General features: G+C 37.8%; 1 protein-coding gene across 11 annotated transcripts in view; it reads right to left on the bottom strand.

The window, feature by feature from the left end:
- KIAA0825 (KIAA0825 ortholog) overlaps nt 1–22,933 on the bottom strand; it is a 398,483-nt gene that overhangs the window by 220,765 nt on the left and 154,785 nt on the right. For all 11 annotated transcript variants that reach the window (XR_003431587.1, XM_027100606.1, XM_027100611.1 and 8 more), the window contains 2 exons: nt 18,958–19,097; nt 4,192–4,371 (listed from right to left, as the gene is read on the bottom strand). Coding sequence is in view for 10 of the 11 variants with exons in the window: in XM_027100606.1 (XP_026956407.1) it covers nt 4,192–4,371; nt 18,958–19,097 (320 nt within the window). In the remaining variant the exon portion in view is untranslated. The remainder of the gene's footprint in view (nt 1–4,191; nt 4,372–18,957; nt 19,098–22,933) is intronic.

Below are 22,933 nucleotides of genomic sequence, written 5' to 3'. Positions count from 1 at the left end.
TAGTAGATAGATGGACAAATATGAAAGACTTTCTTCTCATTTTTAGCTTCTTTAAACTGTAACTGACTAAAACAAAACAAACAAAAAAACAATAGATTGTGGGGTTTATAACATTAGTAGAAATTACACGACAACACTAGCATAAAGAACAGGAGAGAGTAAATAGAAATATACTTGTGTAAGGTTCTTAGATTAGATGTAAAAGTGGTATAATAGTAAAAAAGTAAACTGTGATGAGTTAAAGATACTCATCATAAGATGTAAACCTTGGAACAACTACTAAAATAAATAGAGTTATATCTAATAGGCTATTAGCAAAAATAAAATGTAATACTGAAAAATACTCAGTTAATCTAAAGAAGACCAAAATAAAGGTTAAAAGGAATAAAGATGGGACAAGCAGAAAGCAAATAATATAGTCATGTAGTTCCAAGTGTTAGAATAGAGGATCCACAATTAGATATGCATTTGATCAATTGTTCATTTGATTTCTGACAAAAACACTGAAGTAATTCAACTGAGAAAGAACAGTGATTTCTAAAAAGGATGCTGGGAAAAATTGCATGTTTGTATGAAAAAGTATGAATTTCAACACTTACACCACACAAAAAAGCAACAACTTGAAATTAATCATAGAATTACATATTAAAAACTAGAACTATAAAATTCCCAGAAGAAAACACAGGAGAAATCTTGGCACTCTTTAGATAAGTAAATAGTTCTTAGGACACAAAAAAGCACTACTATAAAGAAAACTGTTAAGTTGGACTCATCAAAATTGCAAGCTTCTCCCTATCAAAAGACCTTGTTAAGGGAATGAAAAAGTAAGCAATAGACTGTGGAGAAAATTTTTTTAATACATTATCTTGACAAATAACTTGTATCAAGAATATATAAAGGACTCTTTACAACTCAGTAAGACAAATAATCCAATTAATAAACGAAGAAAAGTTTTGAACAGATATTTTACAAAAGAATTGTTTTCAAATGACTGTTAAGAACATGAAGAGGTGTTGGATGTCATTAATCACCAAGGAATTGTAAATTAAAGTCACAGTGAGATAATAGCACATACTCCTTAGACTGAATAAAAGCAAAAAGACAATTCCAAGTGTTGATGAGGTATAGAGCAACCCAAACTCTCTTACATTACTGGTGGGAATGTAAAAAGACAGGATTACTTTGAAAAACAGTTTAGTAGTTTCTTATAAAGTTTAATTCACAGTATGTGTTAAAGACATTTATTTCTTTTAAAAGAAAACGGGAGTTAAGGAATAGTGTGACTGAAGTACAGTCAAAGTAACTTACGCTTTGATAGTTTCATTTGCCCAACTAAAGATTGCTGACCTACTCTGAGAGTACAGGCCTGAAATGGTTGCTACCAAATCTATTACTTATAGTGTATTGGCCTTTGAAATGCCCACATGAGGTCCCCAACTTAATTGTTTTTTGTATTTCTATCTTTTGTAATCTTTTTTTAAATGGATATTTCCACTCTTGTTTTCCCCCCTAGCTTATGTTCATTCTAAGGAGTTATGTGTTGGATTTCTAATTATTAAATCAAATTTTGTGTTTCATTACGGAATTCAAATGTTCACAAAGCAAATGTTTCAAAAAGTTTAGTCTAACAGAAAAAAATAAAGAGAAATAACATGGCCTGTGATCAGAAATTCTGTTTTTTTGTTCTGAATCTGCAATTTAATCAGTGGATAATCTTAGGCAAGTCTTAACATTTCTGACCCTGGTTTACTTAGCAATAAGATGAGGATACTGCCTACTTCATCCTCACCTTTATACCCTAAAATCATAAGACTGTGATATATTATGGATAAACTATACAGAAACCATAGACAGGAGGAAGAAAGGTGTTTCAGGAGGAAGAAAATACACCAGTTTTTAAATAATGTACTCCAGTCGATCTGGGTAATTATATTTACTGAAACACAGATCTGTTAGTGGTAAAATGCAAATATTGTGGGATTATGATGTGTCTCAGCTGTATTTCGTTTAAACCTGTCATATTTTCAAGTCAAACAGAAACCACCATAAAGGGCTTAATTTTGTTATGAATTAGTATATTTTATTATCTTAATAGCATTTTTAAGATACCTGTGATTGGTAACAGAAGAAAAGGAAAACTTTTGCAAAGACTTAAATAGGAGAGAAAACACAAAGGCACTGTCCCTCACAACCACTGCAAGGTCTTAGGTTCCAGAGAATATATAATGTTGATGGAGAAACAACTTGTACAAAGGCCAGGGATGTTTCACCAGTTTGAAGTTCTGCCCCTTTGAGCCCGTCGACAAAATTCGGGCTCTATGAATATGTGTACTACTTGTTCCTGTTCCAGGAGAGTTGTCTGACCATGGGGAGGCGGGTTTGTTCAATGTGTAGATGGGAGAGAAGACTAATTAGAAGCAAGTAGCAGTTTTGCTTTCTCAGGCCACCACCTGAAACCCATTGATCTCTTCTAAGTCATTTTCAGTACAGTTTTGTGCTGAGTGACAGATGGTTCAAGAACTCAAGAACTGAAAGATAAATAATGGTTGAAGCATGTGGGTCACCAATTCTTTATAATCTTGTGAGAGAATTCGGCTCTTACCCTGGCCAGAAACAACTAAAACCAGCAGGGGGTGGAGGGGGCTTTCAAGGTTGTTTTTCTTTCAGTTCAATAAAGTCTACATCAGAAATAATGCAGTCTTTTAAACTTAGAAGACTGACCATTTTGGGGGTTAAAAGGAAACAGTGAGAGAATACATGAAAACTAGAAAATAAGACTTTAAAAGGAGATAATTATTACAGAGTCTTTAAGTGATAGATTCAGGTTTGGAAATCGTTACATAAAGTTATCTATTGCTACTTTGCAGGGATAATGAACAAGAGAAGATGTAACATAATGACTTAAAAATAGTTTAAAAGGTATTCATGTCTGGAGGATAGTTAAAAAGTACAGGAAGAAGGAAACCATGATATGAGCCAGTTAGATTTTTTATATGGATTCTAGTAAATATTTTAAGGAAAGGTTGGTCGGTTCCAAAAAAGTGTATAAGAAAGCATATAGGTTGAAAGCCAAATGTAAATGATTTAAATAGTTAATGGACCAACAGAATAACCACTAAGTCCTCATCCTTCATTTTCCCAAGACATTAAGTATAGAGATTTAAAGGCAGAATATTAAGGATAAAACAATGTGAGAGGGCTTCCCCGGTGGCGCAGTGGTTGAGAATCCACCTGCCAATGCAGGGGATACGGGTTCGATCCCTGGTCCAGGAAGATCCCACATGCCGCGGAGCAACTAAGCTCGTGTGCCACAACTACTGAGCCTGTGCTCTAGAGCCCGTGAGCCACAACTACTGAGCCCACATGCCGCAACTACTGAAGCCCGCACGCCTAGAGCCGGTGCTCCGCAACAAGAGAAGCCACTGCAATGAGAAGCCCGCGCACTGCAACGGAGAGTAGCCTCCGCTCGCGGCAACTAGAGAAAGCCCACGTGCAGCAACGAAGACCCAACACAGCCAAAAATAAATTAATTAATTAAATAAATTAAAAAAATTTTTTTTAAAAAACAATGTGAGAATGTTTACACCTGGTCCTGAAGGTGGGGTAACCCATGAACACTTCCTATTCGGATATGCAACCGGTTCTGTCTTTAATATCCACTCCAGCTGCGGGCAAAAGAACAATACGGCTGGGGAAAACACATACTGTACCCAGAACAATGATAGGACATAATTGCCTTGTAGAGAGAGATGCACTATGATCATAATAATAAATGCCTTTTACATTTGAAGAGTTTTGTACATCAGTTTGTTTATTAATAAAAGCACCCAAGAATCACAAAGTATTTTTCACATCTTACTAATTTCTTATATGCTCAATAGCAAAACATAATCTGTGGTAAATATTAAATTTTTATGAGACAACACTACCTAATAATAAAAAAAGAAATCTGCATTACATAATTTCCCCCCTCAACTTTCCCCTCACCCTTGTCCCAAGTATATTAAATTTTGACAGGAACTAATGGTTAATGATTCCCAAAAGAAGACTTTATACTGAAAAAATGTAAGATAATCCTTTACAAATAACAGATTCAGCAAAACTGACATTAATAAAAATTTTAAAACATCTTTAAAGATATATTTAAGTATCTATAAAACACTTCTTGTACAAATAGAAAATTTCTCATACCTGGAATGTTATATAAAAAGTCCCATAAATGTTCTTCTTCCATGTAACTCACAAAAACATTTCCAAATGTTTGTGGAGAAAAATTGCAGTGGTACAATACTTTAAAGATAGCTTCTATCAAGCTGGATCCTTGGTTCACATTACTTTCTGTATCAGAACCCTGTTCTTGAAAGGTGCGTTCTTAAAAGGAATAAAAATGGTTTAGTAAGGTAGGTATCAATGAATATGATTACATTCTCATCACTTACTCTAGCATAATATTGTAAACATGTATTTGATTAATATTTACATAATAAGAGAAATGCCACAGTCTTTCAGGTCAATGGTTCATCAAACTCAATATAATTTCTGAGATAATCCTGGATATTTGTGGGGGAAAAAGTTGGAGAAGGACAACATGACATCACTTCAAAGGGCAGTGCTAGTTTCCCTTTATGTCAGAATTCTTTTTCCTCTTAAAGAAACTTTTTTGATTTCTTTTCTCATTTAAAAGTAACACGCATTCATTCTAGAAACTGTAAAAAATTCAGACTAAGAAACTAAGAAAACTAAAATTGTACCAAATCCTACCAATCAGTGATAGCTACTATATTTGGTGCAGTATTTCATTCATATTATATACAAATAGACACAAATATATATATTTTTATATGTATATGTAAGTATATGTATGTATAACTTGAACACCAAATAGAGTTATTCTATATTCACCCTCTTGTTATTGAAAATCTACTTAATACTAGATGAATCTTTGTATCTCTGTTTGGGATTTGTGTTCTGAACATTATTATACCCTTTATTCAGAACATAAATTTCATAGGAAATTCACATTTATAGTGTTCTCAGTATTATGATATCAATTCTACAAATAAATGTATGTGTTTCTCAGACACATAGATCCTGCCATTTCAGAATGAAGAGGTTTATCAGCTGGTTTCTCAACAAAACCAAATAGGAATTCTCACGAAGACAGAGCCATTTTAATCACTCTTTTCCGTCCTCCTCTGGCTCCATTATGACTTCTTCAAAGATCAGTTCCTATACTGTTGCATCTACAGGTAGGACTGAAAAGGTGAACTAATTTCGATTTTGTCTAGATAATTAGCATGATATGTCCAGTATCATAATATGTAAAAATATTGATTGAATTAAAGATAATGACTCTCATAAAGTTTCTTATATTTTAAATATATTGAAAAAATATAACCTAGATCATTTTGGAATGAGTACATTTCCTTTTCTTGCTAATTTGGAAGCTCATCGCTTCTATGGTTCTTCTTGATAATTTTATTTCTGTGATTTGATTTTCATGATCTAGAGAGCCTTCTGCAGGATTTTTGCTGAACTATTGGTAAAGTGATGTTCTCTTTGTACTGGGGCTGCTAAGCTGGTAGAAAGTAGGCTGGAAGCTACTGATGTCCATTGTGGGGAGAACTCCATTGAGAAGGAAGTCGATAAGGTAAGTAGAACCAAGAGATGGAGAGAACAGTCCTGATGGGATGACACTGTGTGAGAACCTGGATCCAGTAATGCCTGTATACTTATGTTAGCTGAGCTGATAAATTTCCCTTTTTGGTTAAACCAGGTTAATTTGGGTTTCTGTCACTTGCAATCTAAAGGGTCCTAAGTTTTCATCAAGCACAAAAGGTTAAATGACAAAGAGTCCTAGTCCAGGCATTCATAATTTCATCTTTTTTATCCAAATAGTCTCCTCAGTCCTCTCTGCGTTTCCCTCCCTCTAATTCAGCTTACATTCAACTATCAGTTATCCTTCATGTCATCGCCCCATGTTTAAACCTTCCCCTGCTCCTACACTTTGTTAGAAATTCCTGAACCTGAAAATCAAGAGTTTCCACAATCTTTTCCCAAATTATGTTTCAATCCGCAGTCATCTGCTCCTCCCAAACTGGTGTACTTGCTTTCCTTGCACATGTTCCCTCCTATCGCCTTTTGTTTGTCTCAACCACTTCACTAGTCTAGAATGTTCTGCTCCAATAAAATTCCCAAGATTTAATCAGTCAATTACTATGTCAGCAGTCATATTAGATGCTAAGGCCTACACCTTCCAGGGATTCACTGCCTCTGTGTGTGTGTGTGTGTGTGTGTGTGTGTGTGTGTTTGGGGGGTGGGGTGGGAATGACAGACATGTAAACAATCATTACAGCAATGTAAAGATAAGTAGGGTTACAGTACATCCTGGTTTGCCTCAGGCAGTCCTGGTTTATGTCTGTTGTTCTGGTGTAATTAGTAGCAGCATCCTCTTTCACTCTTAAACTGGGTCCCAGTTTAAATGACGAATTATTCGATCACCTTAAGTCTAAGTGCCTTAAGTATAAGGTACTATGAAAATATAGAGGATGATGTTTTAAATTTGGGAATAGGAACACAGAGAAGACATCTTCTCTCTGACAGAAGACCATGTCTCAGCGAAGTCTTTAAGGAGGAGTAGAAATTTACTGGCACGACAAGGTTGAGGTGGGAAAGGTGCTTTCCAGGAAGACAGAAGAGTTGATACAATGGTGAGAAGACAGGTTGCTGCTGGTAGGGTGGCATGGCTGAAGTGTGAATGGTATGCAGGAGGGAGAGATAAAGCTAGACAATCAACACAGCCTGAATAATCTAAGGCCCCATGAATCACGCACTGACAATACAGATGGAGAAAGGGGGATGGTATGAGGAATATTATAATAAAAATAATGAGTTTTATTAGCATTAACATTGTTGTTATTACCATATAAATGTGTCAAAATACTTCAATGTATATTTTTTATTTCTATTTTCCCTTGCTTCGAAAAAAGTAGTCTGTTTACCTGCCTCAGGGATTTTTGCTATTTGAAAAGCAACAAATAGACTGAAGTCAGTTGCCCACCCAGACTTAAAAAAAAAAAAAAAAAGCTAAATCCATTGAATAGTTATTAGTTTGAACTAAATGAAATAGCCATTTTTTAAGGCCAAAAAATACTGGTACTATATATTGGTACCAATATTGGTACCATGATACCAAAGTGGAATCATATGTGTCTGGCAGGTGGACAGAGGCAAGGGTCATGAGGGCTCAGAGAGAGGAGACCTCTGGGACTGGAGAGAGACATCTGTGGGTTGCAAGGGCTTTGCTGGAAGGCAGAGCTCAGGGAGGCTTGTCTGGGTGACGCACAGTCTCAAAGGTTACAAGCCACGCCTGGCTGCTGTGCTTGGCAGGAGCGTTTGGACAGGGATAAGGGTATTTCTACAGTAACTAGGGTGACCAGATAACTGATGATCAAAACAGTCTCACAGGGACTTCTGCAGGACCCCGGGGTAAGGGTGGGAGCTCTAAGAATAGCTACAGTTAAATGTCCTACCAGCCAGGCAGGAGACGCTCAGAATCCTCTTAAAATTGATTTGAATACAGTAAGCGACTTAGATATTCCTTGTATATCTGAGTTCATGAATTGAGATTTATACCAACTCTGTAAAAACAAAGTTACTACCCACAAATTACACTATGCTGAACATCACATGAGCTGCATTAAGTGTAATTTCATCCTCCTAACACTCTACAGAATGGGTGCCGGTTATCCCAGCTTTACAGATGAATAAGTGAAATTGAGAAAAATTAAGTAACTTGCCCCAAGATCACAGAGGCAGTAAGAATTTGCCTGTGCTGTTTGCATTAAACTATAATCTCAAATTTCTCAAAGGCGGCTTTGACGTTTTATTGTTAATAACCTCTGAATGCAAAGTACTCAGTCTAAACCAGGTATTTGGTATGTGGTAATTGATTGTCTTCATACAAAATACCTCAATTTCATGTAGCTTTCTACAATTTCACATATATGACCTCATTACCTCTCTAGTACTGTTTCCTTAGTGGACTTTCTATGAATGTGCATCTTGTCTTTAGGTATCTTCCCACAGCACCTGGAACACTGCTACACGCTTAACTAATGTTCGAATACTAAAGAAGGAAGGAAGGGAGGAAGGGAGATCTCTTGAGTAGTTTTGTTGGGTTTTGGTCCATCTAGTAATTGGTTTTTTTTTTTTGGAATGACATTTACCTTCTAGTCATAATATTCAAATGTCATTTTCCCCTGCAAACCTCATCCTCCTCATATCCACTGCTTCCTTTCTTTTCACCTACTCCTTGAAAACTCTCTTCTCTCTTGACTTCCTTATAGCCATGCTTTCTTGGTTTCAGGGGGCCTTGTGGGCTGTCTTTTCTATAGCTCTCTCTCTTCTATCATCTAGAACTGGGGTTGGCAAATGAAGAAACTAAATCTTAAAGAGGCTTACCCTTAATGAATAAAGGAGAAAAAAAGCATTTAATGAATAAAGAAGAAAAAAAGCATTTTATGAATAACCGAGAAAATAGCTACATTCAATAAAGATTAATAACTGAGCAATTGATTCTAGTTCCTTGAAAACCGATCATCAGTACATGGCATACACAGGCAATTCTGTATGTTGAAAAATTATTTTGTGTTATTTACATATTAGTAAACATAGATAGGCAAACCTCTTTGAAACAGTTCTGGCTGTACGGACCTGTATCTACTAGGATTCTTCCTCATGCTTTTTAGAAGGCAAGATTTTCCAAAGTGTGTTTCGTGGGATGTTAACGGGTAGCACATATGTCCTGGAAGTGCTGGCTCCAACAATAGTAAACACTTTTGTTTTCTGCAGGATTTTTCACAGCCTTTATTCATGAGCTCTGTGACTCTCTACGAAGGTATTTTAGTATACACATAGTGTTTCTAAGTATTTTTGACCATGAAAGCCTTTTCTAGTATTGTGTCTAGCAAGACTACTATTCAATAAAACTGAATCTAGGAATCAGGTTTGCAAAGAGTCTCTTACATTACCTTTAAGCCCTTTGGATTTGCAAATCAAAGTGAGCAGTTCAAATGGAAAAGGTACAAGGTAGAAGCACAAAGGGCTATTCTGCATAAGAAGACTGTCAACTGGAAAAGAAATTACTAACCAGGTCACCAAAGTTGGATTTAATTTTAATTCAAAAGCATCATTTGTGGAGCAAGAGGAATTTTGCTTTAGCAGTAGGCACTGGCAAGACTAACAAAGCATGGACAAAATAGGTCTTTAAAACTTTGACTCTTACCCCACAGATTTATATCAAGTTCTAACTGATTAAGAAACATAATGTGATTATATGGCTGGAAGGCACCTCACAGGGAAGTCAGTAAATATTTGGTCAATAAATGAATAAATCTTTGCTGATTGAATAAATAAAAACGTCTTCCAGCATCTGTGACAATGGTGACCTAGCTTGCTTTTGAATACTTTCAGGGGTGGGATACCCACCACCATTCAAGGCAGCCGTCCCTCTGCTGGACAGCTCGAGTTACCAAACTGTTTTGCATTCTAAAAATATAGAGAGAGCACTTATGTGAAAGGACTACAGAAATCTGGGCAAGTCTCTTTAGTGAATAGAGAAAAGAAGAGCACTTCCTCAGTTATCATTATGGATGACAATTCAGGGTTTTTGACTGACAGACTGACAGCCAAAATCCATTTCCTTTTAACTTATTCCCAAGCATGTCCACGTGTTGAACTGGACAGCCTATTATTTTTTTCTTTTTTAAGTGAAGACTTAACATATTTGAAGATCGCTATCCTGCCTCCTCTAGTTCTTTTCTTCTCCAAGTTAGACATACCCAGTTTATTTAAGCAAGGCATGGCCTGGTTTTTACTTAACATCTTAGCACTTTTCACTCTTCAGTGGGCACTCTCCATTGAAGCAGCCTGTGCCAAAAAAAGACCACTAAGCATAAGTGCACTATTGGTCCAAATTCTGCAACTGTCAGCCCTAGGAGTGAGAGGCAAGTTTTGAGCTCCATCTGTGCTCCTGAATAAGCACAAAGTCCACAGAATGTGAAACTGAGTTAAAGCTATTTCAAAGAGAAATTCCTTCTGTAAGGCAGACACCAAGCCTATCTGTCCAGCAGGAATGGTCCCTCTAACTTCTTAAGTTAAAGAGAATGGGCTGTTTAACTTCTCTCCCATGGTCTCTGAAAAAAGCACCATGCTAGGTCTATGTGCAGGTCCTCATGCCAAATGACCACCTTGCAGAGAAGTGATAAAGCCACTGTGGGCACTTGGGTGCTGCACAATATTCTAGAACAAGGGTTGGCAACTATAGCCCAGGAGACATGTCCAGCCTGATGCCTGTTTCAGTAAGGTCCACAGCTAAGAATGGTTTTTACATTTTCAAATCGCTGAAACACATCAAAAGTAGAATATGATTTGTGACAAACAAAAATTATGTGAAATTCAAATTTCAGTGTCCATAAATAAAGTTCCATTGGAATACTGGTGATGGGGTTCAGGAATGCTACCCCAAAATATGGCACCTTGGCATATTTAAAATTTTAAGCTGAAGGAGCTTGAGAAAAGAGCAGAAACAGGAAAGTCGCTCTGAAATTCCCCCTGCCCTTCTCCCCTGAAACAGGTCATGAAACCCTCACATCAGAGGTGCCCGCCCTATACCAGGAGGAAAGGTGCATCCTTATCTCTGAAGCCAAAACGATGCTGAGAAGAATCCTAGCAAATAAGCCTTGCTAAGTTTCCCCCAATTTGTTACACTTAACCTCATACTCCTTGACCTATCATATTTCTCCACAACTGTCCATTCTTCATTAAACCTAGCATAAAGATATTTTCTGTTTCTTTGGATCTTCATTTCCTTATGAAGTCTCTTGTGTCATGTAGAACTTATATTAAATAAATTTGTATGTTTTTATCCTGTTACTCTATCTTTGTCAGTTTAATTTTCAAACCCAGCCAGTGACCGTAAGGAAGCTGAGGAAAACTTTTTCCTCCCCTGCACAGCCATGTGATTTGCTTATGTATCGTCGGTACCTGCTATAATGGTAGAGGTTGGTAGTTGTGATAGACACTGTGTGGCCTACAAAGCCCTCTATCTATAGTCCATCTGGCCCTCTATAGAAAATGTTTGCTGACTTCTATTCTAGAATACTGGAAGAAAGCATACATATATTCCAAACATCTAATACTACATAAGGACATCTTCCGTCTATTCCCAAATAACTCACAAGCAAAAGAAGGTGTTAGCTCTTCAAGCAGCATTTCTTCATCACCCAATCCATCACTCTCTTATCAGTCACTCTGTTTTAGAAAAGCACCTCATGGTACTTATTAGCAACTGAGCTTATCTAATTTTTATATATATTTTTAACTTTATAAGGTCTGTCCTCCCCATGTTTCCCCAGCAATGAATCCCCCAGAATATGAAGGCAATATGGCGTCATGTTTACCACTATATCTCCAGCTGAGAACAGTGTCTTGTACCTAGCTGATGCCCATTAAATATTAGTTGAATAGAGAATGTGTTTATAAAATCGTCACCCAACATTTTTAGAAATTAATTCAGAAGGATATTATTTCTTATTTCTAGGAATAAATGTCTCCACAAAGTCTCATGTTTTCATTTTAGAATTTATTTAAAAACAATAGATATACTTTCATGAAATAATAGCTCTTCATTCTTCTAACAAGGACCACTTAAACACCAAGTACGCAATTTGCTCAATTTCTCTGTATCTAAGTTTCCTCATTTGCAAAAGTCCTAATGATCCAAGGGTCAGAAATGAAATAATATGTTAAATCACTTTGAGTTGTTGGGGAAAAGATGCTACATAAATTCATGATAATAGTATCACTCGTAATATAATGCCAAATCATTTGCATGCTAACACTAGAAGCACATGAACTACTGAAGAAGAAACATGTTCCTATAGATATATTAGACATTTTCTAGGTGCCAGGAAGAGATAGAATATAAAAATTTCAGCTACTGTCAAGCCAAATTAGATCTGATTCTGTGTAGGTGAAGCATCATAGCAAAATTCATATTACTAATCTCTCAAGCTATATACAAAGGTTCTCAAGAAGTGCTATAATATATAAAACTTGGGAATATTTATTTGGTCCAGTTCTCATCTTCACACACATCAGAGCTGCTAAGGCAACATCTTTTCAGGCCAAAGATGTCAAAGGGGAAACCCACCTCCTGGAGACAAATTTATGCTTGGATGGAGGGGAGAGTTACTGAGAAGCTGAGGGAGAGACCACTGCATGGAAAGCACAGGAGGAGTGATGAGAGAAGAAAAATATATCAAGCATATTTTTCCAGACAGTGTAAAAGAAGAAAAGAATCTAATAGAAATTAAGTATCTACTAGGTTTCAAAAAATGGTGCTTTATGTTTATTTACTTTTTTTAATTAGGTTTTTTTTAAATTTATTTATTTGGTTGTGCTGGGTCTTAGTTGTGGCAGGTGGGCTCCTTAGTTGCAGCAGGTGGGCTCCTTAGTTGCAGCATGTGAACTCTTAGTTGTGGCATGCGTGTGGGATCTAGTTCAGGTATTGAACACGGGCCCTCTGCATTGGGAGCGTGAAGTCTTATCCACTGCGCCACCAGGGCAGTCCCTATTTACTTTTTTAAACCTCAAAATAAACACGTAAGGTCATTATTAGTACCCTAATTTAGAAATGGGGAGACTGAAGTTTGGACAGATCACAACACTAATGAATGAAGTAGAATTTTTTCCTGGAAATTTCATTCATTCACAAATACTTTTTATGTACCTTCTATGTGATCAGTACCAGTCTCAAGTGTCGAGAACCAAGCCAAGTACTGGGGAACAATGATGAGCTGTCCCTGCCCTTCTAGAGCTTGCAATGGCTGACACAGGGATTAAATACTCAATTATGTCATTTAACCTTTCACTTAAAATTGTGACGAGTGTTACGAAAGGAATTATGGTGGGACGTTATGGGATGATCAAAGATGACTTCCTAGGAAGTAATACTGAAGCTAAAAGATGATTATCAGTTGCCAGGAAAATGAAAAGGAAGAAGATTCTAGGCTCAAAAAAATAACATTTCAAGGGTTCTGTAACAGGAAAGAACGTGGAATTTGGGCCAATTAATTGAAAGGTCACTGGTGTTGGAGCATCTGCCTCTTTTCTCAAGATACTTCTACAGGGACATTGCTATTATAAATATACAAATCTAAGATGCACAACCTAGAGCAGAATATGCATGTTAAGCTTGCATGGACCCGATGCTGGACAAGTCAGCCATTGCCAGAGCACAATGGACATTGCTTGTGTCTTAAGGATTAGGGTCTGTACTCTATAAGTAGTGGGCAGCCACTAAAGGTTTTTAGCAGGGGAGTGACATAATCAGTTCTGTATTTGAATAAGACCAAGCTTTCTGACTTCTGTGAACGTTCTGACAAAATGGATTATAAATAATCTTAAGTAAATTGTGTCTCTTTAGGGCTTCCCTGGTGGCGCAGTGGTTGAGAGTCCGCCTGTCGATGCAGGGGACACGGGTTCGTGCCCCGGTCCGGGAAGATCTCGCATGCCGCGGAGCGGCTGGACCAGTGAGCCATGGCCGCTGAGCCTGCGCGTCCGGAGCCTGTGCTCCGCAACGGGAGAGGCCACAACAGTGAGAGGCCCGCGTACCGGAGCGGGGGGAAAATTATGTCTCTTTAAAAGCATAATACATTGGAAAGACAAATCACATACCCCAATTTTTTGCCATCTATAGTAACAGATACCTTGTTCGATGGCCTTGTTACTCAAAAGGTGGTCCAGGGGATAGCAGCATCAGGAGCAGCATTCCCTGGGAGCTTGTTAGAAATGCAGAATCTCAGGTCCCACCCAAGACCTACTGAATCAGAATCTGCAGTTTTAACCAGCTCCCCAGATAATGTTTTTGCACTGTGAAGTCCAGAAGCCTTGCTTTACGTGATCATACCCTACAACCACCCTACCCTCATGGAGACACAGCACAGACCCTAGATGATAACTGTTTCTGGGACTGTAATAATTCTATGGAGACCACTGATATTCTAGGCTAGTCTGTCATCATTCGCGGATAGGATCCTTGGGCTGGAAAGACTAAGGCAAGAACACACAAATATGATTCTACTGTTCTCGGTAAGAACAGGGTACAAATCCAGCAAAGAAAAAAATACTGAACAAGTAAGAATACAGATGTTGTCACTAGTGAAAGCAGCCAAAGACATTGAAGTTAGGTGCACTAAGGGTACCAAGAGGGAGCATATTTTTACTTTTGGTCACTTCCTTCAAGACAGTCATGAAGCAGCACTTTGGTCATAAATACTTATAAAATGAAACTCACACACACATAATGTACAATAAAACACCAAGCTTCTGCCACAATATTCCTCATTACCCAAAAGATCAAGAAAACATTAACCATAAAGTCAGAGAATTTGAATTGATTAATTCATTTTAAGTCAACCAAGCCTTTGTAGTGGTGGCAGCCATTTATTTAGAATTTTCTGTAGGTCAGTTTCTTGACTATCTTTTGGCACTTTGTTACCAGGTTGAAAAGTACAGATTGTACTAGCAAAATTGTCCACGATAGAGGTTCCTGATAGTTCTCATAAATTGTGCAACCCTGCAATTTTGTAAACTTTCTGTGGCTCTGCCAGGATGCCGTACAAGTGTGGTGGGTGAAAGCACAGTCCCTGCACACCGGCTGTCTGAATCAAATCCTGCTTTGCTGATTATTAGCTGTTGACTTGGACAAACGACTTGATTTCTCTGTGTCTCACTTTCCTCATCTGTCAAAAGGAGATGATAATTGTACCTACCACACAGAGTTTGTTTTGAGGATTCAGTGAGTGAACACATTTAAAGACTTAGAAGCCGTGTCTAGAACATGTGAAATATTATGTGTTTGCTAATTGGTTGTGGTTGTTATGTTATTACTGAATATCACCAGAAGCCAAGAAGTTTCACTGAGAATCATTCTTGAGGCAATGGGCAAAGGAAAGAAAGTTAGTTAGACTTCATTCAAATGTCACTAGCAGGAAAAGGCTACCTGCTAACAATTGGGAAATTGCCAAATATTTGTTCTTTTGATGCCACAAGTAAGAAACTGGTTAAGGCCATGTGGCCTCAGTGAGGTAATGTCAAAACAATTGCCCTGGGTTTTTAACGTCACTAATCCAAAATAGTGTTTTACAAATTTAAAATCTTCTATAAACATTTGTACTTGAGAGGTTTTTTTTCCTTCAAATTTAGGATGGCCCATCTTAAAAATAAAACCAACAAACATTACCTTCTCATGCCCATTGAACTTTATCCAAGCTTCCTAGAAGCTTGCAGCCTATGACATTTTTATTATTAATGAATAAATTAAAATTTTACTATTCATTCATTTACTAAATTTTACTATTTTCTGACCTTCAGTGAAGTTGTATCTCATATTACAAGAAAGTTATTTCCATATAGGCTCAGCTGATTCTTTTTAAAATAAATAGAAATTCTGATAAATCATTTTCACAGAGCAAGACCAAAAGCTACAGATATAAAAGAGATAAACCTCATATATTTTAATCTTTATAATATATGGTTGTCTATCAAAAATTCTCTACCTAACAGAATTTAATAATTGCTTATTGGATGAAGAGGACCTTGTTTTAAAATATGTACAATAAAAATATGTATTTAGGGACTTCCCTGGTTGTCCAGTGGCTAAGACTCTGCTCCCAATGCAGGGGGCCTGGGTTCGATCCCTGGTCAAGGAACTAGATCCCGCATGCATGCCGCAACTAAAGAGCCCACACGCCGCAACTAAGAGCCTGCATGCTGCAATGAAGATCCTACATGCGGCAACGAAGATCCCATGTGCCACAAATAAGACCCAATGCAGCCAAATAAATAAATAAATAAAAATAAAAATATGTATTTAAAATCTCTATTCTTATTCCTGAGCCAATTTAACAAAAGTTAAATTTTATCAATTAGACCAAAAAGACACTATTTATAAAGGAAAACTCTCACATAAAAAGCCCAATAGTTATGATGCTTGAAACACCTAATCAGCATATTTTACTCTAAAATTTTGCTTTCCTAAAAATATGATCAAACTTCTAAATTACCAAATGGTGCTCAATGAAAACAAAATCTCTGAAAAAATATTACGTATGTATTTTTAGGTGCATAATAATTTCCATCTTAGTCTAGTTAATAAGATTCCCTGAATATACTGTTTCTAAATTAAAGTGACAGGTTTCCACCGTAGCTTAATAAGTCAGCCAGTCAATCAATCGATTAGTAAATTCTGTCACTTCATCCTTACAATATTTGAAGTAGCTAATAAAATTCAATACAAGACAATACCAAGGCAGTTATGTAACCCTGATCAAACACCTAAAAACCTTTGCAAAAACTGATAGATATTTGAGCAGGTTGGGTAAATACACTTCTGTATTCCATAAGAACCAGAACTGAAGGAGATACAATATAGTACCTTTAGTAACCTGTAAGTCCCTCAAAAACAATATCACGTTATACGTACAAAAGGTAGATGTAATATTTTTGGTATGTAAATGTGGAATTTTTTTGTAAGAAAACATGGTTAAATATTCATTTAACCACAGTTGCTATTCCTGTACTTAGTGGCTATATCAGTATAGTCCAATGTTTGATCACAATTGTTTTTCCAGGCTGTTCTATATAACTCTATCAAGAGGAAACCATTTCTCTTCTGGGACCATGCCCATGAGTTTCATGAGTTATATTAGAGTAACTCTCCAGCCATGTCAGATACTATCTGTGTTGTGTAGTCACCTTGCCTGAAAGCTCAGATTATAAAGTTTAATGGAAGCTCCATATTTTGTATTCTAATGGATCACTGGCCAATCACTGGACTTTTTCTGTAAAAAGCACTGTGTTAGCTTGAGGAGGAATATGAAAATAAAAATCTATGATCAACACTAATTTCCACTAATAGCTGGAAAGAACAGTTAAATGCATGTGCACTGGGGTGTCCTGGTTGATTCAACCTGAGAGTGGACAGATTACAGTTTTTGCAGATACCCCTGGTCCACTCCAGGATTTAATTTGCAAGAGTATTTGTATAGAAGGGTAAGGGAAAGAAAGCTCCAGCTGGGTTCAGAATCCTGGGTTACCCACCATTTATCAGCTACATGTGTCTCTTGGAAAATAACATTATCTTAAACTCTAATGTTATTTTTAACATGATGAAAATAATTATATTTACTTTATAAGGTTTTAAGAATCACAGTGCCTGACAACTAATACGTAAACAATATATGTTGGCTACTTGAGCAATTAGTTTCCCTAGCACCTGTTTTCCCGTTAGGAGAGTGGAGTTATAGATATTGAAGGTAAAGATAATGTTTTCAGTTCAACTCTGTAAGATTTAAGGCCCACAGAGTACGGCTTGGGGGCTAAGAGAATAAAGACAGATTCAGGGTTTCGAGGAGAGGTAACCTCTGAACTTCTCCTTGGAACACAGTGACACTGGAGGAGTTGTAGTGACCTTTGGAACCACAAGATTTTATGAATTTGAGAGCACCAGGAGAGAAGCAAAGGGCTCAGTAGTGAGGCACTTCCCCTAAGTGGCTTTTGGGAAGCAAACATCAGGGTGTACAGAAGAGAAGAATATGGGGAACTGGTCATGAGCAGATCTGAGAAACCAAAAATTCCAGACATGACTGGAACAATCTGGACTGGGAATGCTATGAACCTCATTTGTATACCAACAGGCTGGTTGGGCCTGGTAACATTTGCCTCATTCATATACAAATATAATAACAATACAAGGCAGAGTAAGCTAAGGGCAGCAGCCACCATAACAGACACCGTGAAGTTCAGGGGAGGGAGGGAGACATCAGTGTGAGCTACAGTGTTCAGAGATCTGGAACATCAGTGGCCTTTGCCCATTGGTGGAGGCTGGGTTGTCTATGGAGGGTCTTTCAAGGAGGAAAAATGGGTGAGCCAAGGTGTGGAAGGAGCATGTGCCTGGGGCTTTGGGGACAATGGCTGAAATGGGTGTGTATGTGTGTTTGTGTGTGATTGCGCGTGCGTGCGCACACATACACAAGAGAATAGTGGGGAAAAAGCTTACAAAACTAGTCTGGGGCCATATTTGAATGGCCAAAGGACAGGGATTTGTTCCTGTAGGTTGATGGGGAACTAGAGAAAAAAAGATTTTGATTAGAGAAAACTATACTGAAACTAGTGATTGATAAAAATTAATCTGGCTACACGTATAGTATAGAACAGAAGAAATGTGTAGGGGTATGTGAAGATGGTTAGAAAACTCTTTATAGATGTAGCAGGAGAGCAGTAGGATATACTATGAGACTGGCATAACATTACTTACCATTTTCTAAAATAGTACTTACAGGGGAAGAAAGAAAGTCTAATTAAGAGAAGTATGGTCCTCTATTACTCCTCAATTTCCATTCAAAATTTTCTCATGATTACTTCTCCATGCCTCAGTGATATGGCTGTAAGCCATGCTTGCTTGTTCATAAGCTGTATAAGCATTCTTCATGATCCACTGAAATGTCTAATGTGGCTCTAAAGCAATCTCTCTCTCCCTTCCTCTCTCTCTCGCTCTCTCTCTCTCTTCTGTTTTGGACATATAACTGTGTTCCCATAATATTCTTAGGCATTTCAAACCCCATATATTGATATATTTCTATATTATGATAGTTTATGATAGGACAGTATTATATAAACATATTTTTTGCCCTCATTCAGAATCCCTGAAAAAAATCTTTCCAATAGGTTCATAAAGTTACTCAATATTTTGCCTGCTGCTAACCCCACTGACTATTGATATAATGCAGTTGGTTTCATCCCTCTGCCAACATTCAAGTAGGAAAAAAATTCCATTCAACTTGAGCAATGACTGGGTTTTTTCAGCACATTCTCATAACTACAAATACTCACTTGAGCTCTTTAGCAAGATTCTCAGTAAAAGACCATCATGATGCAGTAGGGTTTCCAGAAGCAGGTTCCAATTACAGCCTGGCTGGGATAACAGCAGTTTCAACTGACCCTCGGCTGTCAATCGTCCAGCTGATGGAGTCCTTTCAAAATGCAAGATAAAGATGGAGTAATGAAGTTAATTTATCTATGAAATTAATAGCTTTAAAGTACAGATGTAATGCTAACTCCTTTAAATGTCAATTCCTCCCAGATTACTGTGAAAATGCTTTCATGCTTGCTTACTTTAGGGCTGCTCAGGGAAGGAATTACATTTAATCTCTACTAGCTAAAAGCAAATTAACATTTGGTAACCTGCCAAATTTAAAACTGATACAAAATAACCATGCGTATATTTCATGGAACTATGTCTGTTTTAGCTTCATGGAGCAAATAAAAATTATTTATGCATTTTTTAATGCATTTATTTGTTCATTCAACAAATACATGAGTGCCTACTATGTGCTATTAACTTCTTTCATTATTCATGGAGAGAAGTTACAATGTGTTTTGGCTACTAATTTGCCATGTACTGTGATTGCTGATAAAATGAAAGGAATTCAAAGCTTCTGTCAAAGGTCAACCATAATCTAATTATTTAATATGTAAAGCCTTAAATCAACATGCAATTATCAGAACCACTCTAACAGTCACACTGCTACCTACTTGGGTAATCAGTTTATCAAAGAGAAATAATTCCAAGGCAAATAAGCTTCTACTTGGGAAATTATAATCAGGGTTGAATAGAAAATTAAAATCAGGTCCCCCACATCACCACATTAATTTACCAATGAATCTGCAAGAGATAAGGAAATAAGGTAGAAACTGAACACTGATAACATTATTCACTTTTTCCTTCTAAAGTCTCAAGGTTTAGACTGGCTAAAGGTCACAGCATCTGATATCAACTTACAACTACAACAAAAAAATGGCAGGAAATGACCACACTCAATCTGATTGTGGAGATAAGGGTTGTGGGACTAGGGTGGCACTGGGAAGGAAAGATGAGATTGAGAAATGTAAAGGTGTGAATGAGAAGACCATATGCTTTAGCGTGGAAGAAAGCAGAACAAAGAGTATCACTGAGAGAGACGATTTGCAGCACCGTTTCCAGATGAAATGTACTGAGTGGTGAACCATCATCATAGTCTAGAGCAAAGGTTTCCAAAGCTTGGGCCCTGGACCAACAGCATCAGCATCACCTGAGAACTTGTTTTGGGGTTTTTTAAAATAAATTTATTTTATGTATTTATTTTTGGCTGCATTTGGGTCTTTGTTGCTGCGTGCAGGCTTTCTCTAGTTGCGATCAGTGGGGGCTACTCTTCGTTGCAGTGCATGGGCTTCTTACTGCGGGGGCTTCTCTTGTTGCAGAGCACGGGCTCTAGGAGTGCGGGCTTCAGTAGTTGTGGCATGCAGGCTCAGTAGTTGTGGCTCGCGGGCTCTAGAGAGCAGGCTCAGTAGTTGAGGCACACGGGCTTAGTTGCTCTGTGGCGTGTGGGATCTTCCCAGACCAGGGCTTGAACCCGTGTGCCCTGCATCGGCAGGCGGCTTCTTAACCACTGTGCCATCAGGGAAGCCCTGAGAACTTGTTAAAAATGCAAATTCCCAGGTCTTACCCCATCAGAAATTCTGGGAATGGGTCCCAGAAATCTGTGTTTTAACAAGCCCTCTCCAGGAGATTCTGATGCACACTAAGGTTTGAGAACCACTGTGGAAGGCAGTGCTTTCTGGAGCACAGGTAGCAGGGATAGGCCTAGTTGGTATTATCTTTCCTGCCTCTGTGCCTTTGTGCCCATACAGGTCCACCTTGGCTGCCACCTGAGCAGCAACCTCCAGATGACCCTATACTTAATCTTACGCATCCTTCAATTTGCCACAAAAATATCACTTTCTCTGTAGAGACTTCACTAAAACTTTCTCTCCATAGCAGTCTATCTCACTCTGAATTAAAGAACTTATGGCAAGTATGCAGATTTTAGCACTTTATTATTTCATCAATTAAAGCTTTATCTCTCCACTCAGATTCAAGCCTTGTGAGCACACTTGTTTTACACCCCAAAGCTCTTACCAATGAACTAAGCACATTTAAGGCTCTGTCCATGTTAGCTGATTGACTCGTAGGCTCATAAATGGGTAGATAAACTCTTAAAAAAAAGAGGATGCTTTGCCAAAATGCTGCTTTAAACAAAAGTGAGAGGATCTGAAGATGTAAAATGAAATTTAAAAGCATCTCCCCTTTGGTTTGGCTTGGGGCATTTGGAACATCTCACAACCTTATGATGCACAAAATCACCTGAACTTTGGACCAACACAGGCTTCCCATGTGAGACTGATAACATAACTCAAAACGGAGAAACTCCCTGGCAATTGGTGAGGCAGTGTTAGCTAGATGGGTGGTGGAGAGAGAAGCGGGGAATTATTTAACCCTCAGACCAGAGGAAACAGGTCTGTCAGTTCAGCAGTTCTGAATTCCTTTGGGTATTCCCAGATTGGTCTGGCTCTTGCAGAAAATCCAAACATGGTGCCAGAGGAAGAAACCACTAGGTGAGCCTTTTGGACTGAAACACTGAAGCAGATCCTCACAATGGCTGTCCCTGTTTCTATCCTAAACCCCAACTGCTGACTTCAAGAAACTTGCTTGGGGTCTGGTAGATGAAAAGCAGCTAGTTGGTAGTAAGCTGTGTATCAAAATTGACTTAGTTTTTTTTAACATTTCCTACCTATGGATTTTGCTTGAGTTGAGTGCTGACTTAAGGATACATTTAATGAACTGAAAGATCCAGTTTGATGGAGTTTAGGAAAGGAAGGGGATTGTTGAGAGACAATTTGAAGAAGGAAGACAGGGGCCAGTTCATAGAGGGTCTCATTAGCCAAGGTGGGGACTTTGGACCTGTTGAAGAATTTAAGGCAGATGAGTTTCCTGACCTGGCTGCAGTATGGAGGTGAATTGGAGGGAGGGTTGTGTTTTTGCTCAGTCCTTTAGACATGTAATGAGACAAAATAATTTGAATGTCATTTCATACCACTTATTTGAATACCTGGTTATAAACAAAACTTCTCATTTACCAGATGGGAAGCTGTTTGTTGAAATGTACCTCAATTCTTGGATCTTTCAACTTATCACAGATTTTGAAATGTACAGTAGAATGACTCACTATAAGGAAAAATAAAAGATTACAAACATTCCTCAGTCACTAAGCTCCGAGTAATAAATGCATTGAGGAGTCGGCACTGGGCATATGGAGAAGCATATGTTCCCTCATCCTTTGAGCTGGAGGAGCTGTGAAAGTGAGATTAGCCTTACAAAAAATGACAGAAAAGGAAATTTTTAATATATGTATATATGTATCAAATATGTACATGTTGACTTCCACTATAATACAAAGAAGAGAACAAAATTTATAAATCCACTGGAATGCATAAATCTTGCATTAGGAGACAGGACAAATTTATGGCTGGGTTATATCAGGCTTATACTCTAATTAGTGCTGCACTTCTGGGGCATGAAAAGGCCTAAGGAATTTTTCAAATCCAGGCAATGTTGGGGTTCAGTCATTATTAGTTTATGAAACTAACAAATTATTTTTAGAGAATCATTGTTCAAAATCTTACCTGTATTTGGGTGTGTTTACTTTATGAAAACTTATCAAGTAGTTCACTTGTAATTTCTGCAGTTTTTTAGTATGTGTTCACACTGCAGTAGAAAATTTATAAAATCTTAGCCCTGTCAGTACACTATGGCTTGACTTCCAACCACAGTTGTGTGTGGGGCACAGGGCAAGCAAAGACTCTGTAGGAGGTTCAGACTGCAGTAAGAGCAGCCTCACTGCTCAGGTCACATGACCTTGGGAGTCACTGCTCCTACCATATACTTAACATGCAGAAGCTGTCAGACTAGGGGAACATTGGAATGGACTCTGAAATGCACAGCTTGGGGATA

This window comes from Aethalodelphis obliquidens, unplaced genomic scaffold (genome assembly GCF_003676395.1).
Source record: "Aethalodelphis obliquidens isolate GAN/ISIS:26980383/991018 unplaced genomic scaffold, ASM367639v1 scaffold4, whole genome shotgun sequence".
NCBI lineage: Eukaryota > Metazoa > Chordata > Mammalia > Artiodactyla > Delphinidae > Aethalodelphis > Aethalodelphis obliquidens.
This window is presented reverse-complemented; position numbering and strand designations above follow the sequence as displayed.